Source organism: Choristoneura fumiferana, chromosome 15 (assembly GCF_025370935.1).
Source record: "Choristoneura fumiferana chromosome 15, NRCan_CFum_1, whole genome shotgun sequence".
NCBI classification, from domain to species: domain Eukaryota; kingdom Metazoa; phylum Arthropoda; class Insecta; order Lepidoptera; family Tortricidae; genus Choristoneura; species Choristoneura fumiferana.
In genome coordinates this window covers 552,646-560,599 of record NC_133486.1, presented here as the reverse complement: position 1 = coordinate 560,599, position 7,954 = coordinate 552,646, and the positions used below count along the sequence as shown (strand labels likewise).

General features: G+C 37.1%; 1 protein-coding gene across 1 annotated transcript; it reads right to left on the bottom strand.

Moving 5' to 3' along the window:
- Nucleotides 1–4,775: 4,775 nt before the first annotated feature.
- LOC141435735 (uncharacterized) lies at nucleotides 4,776–6,091 on the bottom strand. The gene is made up of 2 exons (XM_074098503.1): nucleotides 5,805–6,091; nucleotides 4,776–5,394 (listed from the first exon to the last, which is right to left on the bottom strand). The coding sequence occupies exons 1-2, from the start codon at nucleotides 6,055–6,057 to the stop codon at nucleotides 4,970–4,972; spliced, it is 678 nt and encodes a 225-aa protein (XP_073954604.1). The 5' UTR covers nucleotides 6,058–6,091; the 3' UTR covers nucleotides 4,776–4,969.
- Between the last annotated feature and the right edge of the window lie 1,863 nt (nucleotides 6,092–7,954).

Sequence of the window (7,954 nt, the reverse complement as noted above, 5' to 3'; positions counted from 1 at the left end):
GTTCGATTCCCAGCGCTGGTCTTATTTTTCTGGTTTTTCTGTGCATCTATATTTCAGTTTGTATTTTCGATATAGGTTTTGCGGGATGACCGTAAAAGTAACAAAAAAATTTGGAATTGAAAAAAAAAATACAAAAAGATTCCAAAAAACCAATCTTAGAAAGAAAATACATTTATTTAACGCCATAAAAACAAACATAAAACAAATACAATACATACATGACGCTAAACAGGTCTTGACTCAGCATAATGCCACGGCAAGCCGTCTAGCATCCAAGATTTTACTGCTTTATAAAAATGTATTTCCAGTATTTTAGCGATTCATGTAATTGTATAATATACACAAAGAATCAACGCTGGTCGATCAACGCGTTGGCGGGCCACTTGGTGGCCCTTTGGGGCTGAGTTTGGCCAGCCGTCTGCTCAGACGCGGATCCAGCCCTCAAAAAAAAGGTTGTGGTCACAGCCACCCGAAAATCGATCAAGTGCGAGTCGGAGTATACACTCGCCCATGAACAATCATGACATGAGTCCATGAGGACGACTTTTAATTAGATTATTTCCTTTTTACGCGCATCAAGACATTGGCCTATCGATCTCGATTGACTGTGAAAAGGTGTCTACACAATTCTATTAGAGTTGTGGGCATGCCCATCGTGCCCACAGCGGTGGATCCGCCCGTGCGTCTCCTAAAGCGTAAAGATACATGACCAAACCTGTACAAGTCCTCAATCTCTGTGGGCATTTTAACCAATCTTTGTTCCAGATTTAATGTCTGTTATAAATCAAAGGGCGGATGTGGCCCAAAAATGTATAGGATAGGCCCTAATGATGCCCATTGTTTGGTCCGATTCGTAAATGGCCATATTGAGCTGATTAGACGGCTTTGTTAGTTCAGTTATAAGATTCTTTCCAGTTATTTGGCTCGATCATCATCATTATAACAGACGTAGGACGTCCACTGTTAGACTTAGGCCTCCCCCACAGACTTCCAGTTGCTTCAGTAGGAAGCGGCCCGCATCCACCGCAAACTGTTTTAACCAGGTCATCCGTCCATGAATTTGAATTTTGTATCATTTCATCATATTTTTGTTTTTTTTTTTATCATAAAAACATAATTATGTAGATAGATAGATTAGATAGATTTATTTATTACTTAGTGAAAATTACATTACATTCCATACAAAATGACAAAATATAAAGAACTAGCTTTTGCCCCCACGGACGCGGGTCAAGCCACACCCGCGTGGAATTCAGTTATCTCGCGCCGTTCCCTCGGGAACTGTGCATTTTTCCGGGATAAAAAGTAGCCTATGTAATTCTCTGGCCCATAAACTATATCTATGCCACAAATCACGTCGATCCGTCGCTCCGTTTCGACGTGAAAGACGGACAAACAAACACACACTTTCGCATTTATAATATTGGTATGGATTCACAAAAAGATCGTCAAAAATAAAATTAGAATAAAAACAATGATCCAAATAAAATAAAAAACATAAATTTTACAAAAATAAGAAAATACTAATATGTTTGTTTGTTTGTTTATACTCTTTATTGTACAAAAAGGAAAAACAAAAAGGTTACATATGCCAATAACTAAATCAAATCAAAAGAAACAATGATGAAATACACACGTATTCAATGGTTAAATGAAAACATGCAATGATTAAAAAAAAAACACAGTCACAAAATGTTTCCCAGAAACTGCTTTTTTGTTAAAACCACAAATATAATGCGAATGCAAATATATTGAAAATCAACTAGTGGTCTCTAAAATACAATCAATCATCGCCTGCAGAATGGTTAACTGTTACCTTAAGTATAATAGCCATTCTGTCAGTCAAGTACCTATTCTGTGGCATAGATTTATTCAGTCGTCACGCCTCATAAGGATATACAAGCAATAACGTAAGATGCTCGTAAATCTGAAGGAGCCTCAATTAGAACTGCAGGCGGCAGCTGTCACATTAATGAATGCCGATTGCAGCGGCGAGCGGCGCAAGAGACGAGCGGCAAGTGGCATTACAACCGCCTGTAGAGAGGTTTCTGTTGTTGTGTCCTTTACGCCAGTGTTTTTCAACCTGTGGGTCGCGATCCCCTGGGGGCAAAGCCTCTTTAGTAGTAGAAAAATACTTCAGTAAAAATATTAGCTTAAAAATATTTACTAAGTAAATGTTAACTAATAATATTTGTCACAAAATAAAATACATGAAAAAATAAGCAATGGGTGGGGGGTCGCGAAATATTTCTTCACACTAAAGGGGTCGTGTCATGAAAAAGGTTAAAAAACACTGCTTTACGCTATAACACTATCCCACTAATCCCACTAATATTATTAAATGCGAAAGTTTGTAAGTCTGTTTGTTTGTTGGTTACTTCATCACTTTTAAACCATTGAACCGATTTTGATGAAATTCGGTATTCAGATAATTTGAGTCCCGGAAAAAGACAAAGGATAGCTTTTATCGTGAAAAATTGCATAGCTCCCGCGGGATAGCGATAAACGAATTAGGCCTAGTTAATAATCAATTCTTGCTAGTAAATTTCTTGATTTTATAAAATTCCCGTGAGAGTTTTAACATGGTCTTTATTCACGTATCATAAACAACAATGCCAAATTTCCTGACTCCATACCCAGCGAGATTTCGAGATGTTATCTCGATCCCGTAAGAATATCTACATACCAAATTTCATCCATATCCGTCCAGCCATTCTAGCTGAAAAAGTAACAAACAAAATTTTTCATGGGAATTCCCGAAAATTACATCCTGGTTTTCATTGACGGTACATTAAAAACAACTGTGCCAAATTTCATGACTAAGCCCAGCGGTTATTATTTCGAGATTTTATCCCAATCCCGTGGGAATATCGGGATAAAAATTATGTCCACCACAGCCTATGTGTTATTCCAGATGTTCAACTATCTACATACCATATTTCATCCAAATAAAAAAAAACAAATTCAAATTCAAATTCGTCCAGCCGTTTCAGCGTAAAGGCGTAACAAGCGTACACACACATACGTACTCACAAACTATTAGTAGGATGCGTCGGGTGTTAAAAAAAATGCAAAATGTATTCCGCTTGCGACTTTTAGTTTGCACCACCGTGTTCCTATAGCACACGCGTTCCAGCTTGACGTGGGTCCGTTATCAGTACGCTAACATGGTGCAATTTAACATATTTGCGCTGTAAACACTGAAGTCGAGGAATGCTGGAGGGAAATTAGGTGCCAAGTGGAAAACAACCTTTGTGTTGTTACAGTGTAGACATTATTACCTACTAGACTTCGTTATGAAGCACGGAATTAATATCTTACATGCACTTATAATATCTTCTAAATCGCTGCTTAGAAGATATTATAAGTGTAGCGACACTCTATAGTGCCCGGCCGCTAAGAAGTCAATTATGAAACATTCCTTGCACAACTATGAAGCTCCTGATTATTGAAAAAAAATGGTATACTTACTACTCTGTCGCACGCAACAAGTAAGCATTGCATTTTTGTCTATGATTCATAATTAATATTCAGAAACTTCATGGTTTTGCAATTTACTTCATAACGGCCGTTGACATAGTCTCTTTATGAAGACTTTCCTGGGAACCAAATATACCTATCGGCACAGCAAGCGCACAGCACAGCTCTGGTGGAAACAGCTGAGCGGAACAAGGCGAGGTAACTGAAGTGCTCCTATTGGTTCATGAAATACACATTCCTCGCAAATCCACGCACATCTCTGGTTAAGACACAGCCTAGAGCTCTTTGTGGTAAGACCATGATTTTTGTTTACATTAGCGCCATCTATGTAAACGTAGTGACACTTTTACGCTTCTAAAATATTCCAATAGATGGCGCGACCTGTCTCAAATATCCGTGATAAAATGAAATGAGTTCCGTTTTGTTCCAATGTTATCATTTAATTCCAGTGAGTAATATTATTTTAAAAATGACAATAATATAGCTTTTATAGTCTATAAATTACTTAATTAATATCTGTGAATTAACAGCCGTGGTGGCTTGACGTTATATAACCTAACATTTTGTCTCTGCGTAAAATTATTGTAAGTACTGATTTGTGGTGTGCAACAAGGAAAAAAACATCGTGAGGAAATCTGCACAAACTTGCGAAGCAATTTAATGGTGTGTGTAAAGTTTCCTAATCCGCACTGGGCCCGCGTGGGAACTACGGCCCAATTCCTCTAATTCCGAGAGGAGGCCTGTGCCTAACAGTAGGACGTTTATAAGTTCGGATGACGATGATGCATAAGGACTATTTTTATTGTATTTTAATGTGAATATAAAGGTCAAAAAATTAGTCAGCAAAAAAGTAGATATTCAAATTTATTTATTTTTTAATAAACATAATTAATTATACCCATAAATTACTTAACAAATCTTGAGTCAGGGTTTGTGACACAGGAACAAAACAAATCCAATTCTTCATCGTAATAAATGTGACAAAATGGTGTTAGCGTAATTTACGGAATGCCCCTTACACCGGGTTCTGCCTTTTTGCAGAATTATTGTTTACCAAAAGTTTCATTTTCCAAAATTTTCTCCGAAGCTAAAAAAAAATCTCAGTGTATTTGCTTATGCTTTTATAGAACATAGTAGGCTAGGCTAGGTTTGTTTGATGAAAATTCCGGAAAAAAAAAATAGTTTCAGAGAAAATCCTGAGTTGGCAAATGAAACATTTGGGAAACGTGAGTTGGGAAAAGGCATAGAACCCCCCCCCCCCCTTACACGTTTACAAATTACAGCGTAGTCCGTTTAGTACGACTTCGCATTTGACAACCAACCGTTTTTAGCGACGTCAGTATAGGCATTATGTTTGGTTTTAATATGAGCCACCATCAAAGTACATCCGTTCGTTTAGTACGGCGTCCGGTTAGTACGACGTAATACCACCGGTCCCTTGGCCGTCGTTATAACCGGATTCTACTGTAATTAGGTGTTAAGAAAAAAATTAAGGCTTTTTGATAGATTTACGCCGAGCAACAGGCCAGGCTTCCGTAGAAGGTCCATAGTCGTACATACTTGTGTATGCAGTAGTCGTGGATTCTTCACAAAAATCATATCTACAACAATCAAAAAACGCGACAGCTTTTCTCTGTGGGAAAACCTCCGTACCATTACAATCGAATGGCTTAATGCAGCCCCTGGGTCGGTCCTCATCCCCAAATATAGTACAAATCTTCTTTAAATATACTGTATCTGAGACATCAGATATTGTGTTCTTGGGCCACAGCTCGATGATAGGAGAAGAGTCTAGGTTCAGCTGAGAATATTTAGACGCCGCTATGCCAGCTCTGTTGCCTTTCTCCGACACACATTGCCTGAAACGCTGCGGGTCGATACCGCTGTTGCATAAGCATATCTCGGTTTGAGTACCTGTGGAATAGATAAATAAATATCACACATTTTATTCTCATTAATATACTCATAAGTAAGTTTCAAAACTCATACTTTTTACGCATTACCCATACGTTTTATTAGCCGTCAAGTAGCCGGCAAGTGTATAGATTAAATTGTAAAATTTGTAAACCGACTCAGTTGAGTGCCAAGATACAGGATGAGCCTTTTAGTACTCACACCAGGTACAAGCTGGTATAACTATTAAGTAATAATAGGTAATTTTTAATTCCACTTACATGCTTTTTAGCCTAGGTTTAAGTGGTCTTAAGTCCTGTCAGATCCATACAAGAACCGTCAGTTTAAGCCTTAAATCGAGATTTAAAAAAAAAACAAAAAAACCTACAAGACTTCCTTAGATACATAAAAATTTACAGAGGGTTACATACCTTCAGCTTCGCACTTCAAAAACTGCGCCTGCAGGAAAGTATTTGTTTTCAGCTGCGCTAACGCACACATTTGGGGCACCGAGTACCTCCCACTGCCCAGCAGGTAATAGTCCGCCGATATATCACCTCCGATGTTGTCAATTATCCAAGGATATGTTTGCGTGAAAAACTTCGTGTCTCTCAATACGTCACCATACACTGTGATGCTGTAGGTTGCTTCGGCTAAAGCCGGTAGTAGAAATAGTATGAACATGCTCGATCACTATGAAATTTCGAAAAAAATCCACGGAACTGAAACAACCAAGAATGCAAGAAATGAGTCTTCATGCAGTTCTTCCACCTCCGCACTGTAGAACACACACAAATCACACACACCCATCTATCACTACCACCACACTCGAACGACGCGGTTCGAACTCAACCAGAGCTCATCTACAGAGCAACACAACCGTTCACCATGCTAATGTTAGATGAGCTCTGGTTGAGTTCTGGACGTCCGCAAAGTAGCTTGTTTGGAACTGACTTTGTGGTTCGATTCTCGGGCCAAGCTGGGCATTTCTATTTACTGTTGTACCCTGAGTATATCTCTCCGATTTCAACAAAAGATGTGTCCCCAAAATATTGTATGGATGTGACCATTTGTTACCATACAATATTTTGGGGACACTGGAGAACCTGTTTTTCCAGCTCGGGCTGGACTGAGTCTTCCTCCCAAATTTTGTTGAAATCTTAGAGATAAACTCAGGGTACAACGGTAGATATAAATGCCCAGCTACCTTTTCTAATTACTTCGGTATGATCTAGTTACAGTAAAATTAAGGATACTATGACCACAAGTTAAATGATATTAACAGTTGTAGGACCTAATATTGATTTTATAACTTATTACACGTGCCATGACGGTACAAATGGAATGTTATCTTCAAGTGGTCAAGTCTATAAAAATATATGGTATTCAAAAGTGCAACACATACAAACAAAAATTTTAACAAGTTTCACATAATATGTAGTTATTTAAATAAAATACACGCGGCACTATTGTTTTATATGCCGAAATATGCACAACTTGTTTCGAACTAATCCGTAGTTCATTGTCAAGGTTGGTTCAAATTCAATTCCAATTCAAATCGTTTATTTTGCAATTAGGCCGCAAAGGGCTCTTTTACACGTCTTTTTTTTATCTACCAGCGCTTCGCAAAAACCATCATTGCCAAGAAGCATGCACCGCAAGAAACTTAGCAGAAACTCTCTTTTTTTTCAAAATAAATAATAACAAATAAAATTATATGTACTTATTTTATTTTATATTTATTTATTTATTACAATTCAATAGTTAGGTACAAAATAAAAACTAAACATCTTAACTATATAGATCTACTTTCCGTGGAAATGTAGAATGCTTCCACCGTCATAAATTAAAAAAAGGAAATACTAAAAAAGTATTGGAGGTGTATAGTCTCTAAATGTCAGAAATATAAAACGATTCTGAAATAAACATTTTTAGGTCAAGTAACCATTAGCTTTTGAATTCCGAAGTAGAAATTTATTAATGTGCCGTCAATTTTGCATATCGCATACATTGAAAATAACATTTAATCGGTATGAAAAACTAAATGAACTGTGATAAATACTCGTAGTGATCATTTTTAAAAAGTTGCAGAACAAAAGTAGCTCCGTTATACGAGTAGTATATACCAAAGCTCCCCCCCCCCCTCTAAAATCGAAACCAGTGGGTGGAAGTTTGCTTGAGAATTATTAGTAGTTTAAGAGTAAATAGCAGCCTACGGTATAAAATATACCTCAACTTGGAAGATTCCGTATAAAATTCTTTCAACACAGCCTTGGCCGGTTTTTTAATATAATTGTACTTGCCCTTTCACTCGGTTTCAGCCGCCATATATGTAATTTACGAGACGTCGTATCTGATATTTTTTTAAATTAAAATAAGTGTAACTAAGTCATAATATGCCAAGATATTCAAATAAGTATCTTGAAATTATCTATAATTTAAGAAAATAAGATAAAAAAGAGTAGGTAGTAAATAAGAGTGAACAATGCCCAATGGTAACTAAATACTTACCTAAATAAACAATTTCCTCCAAGCTATTTTTATACACTAAAATAATATTAAGTAAAAGAAAGCGTAAAGT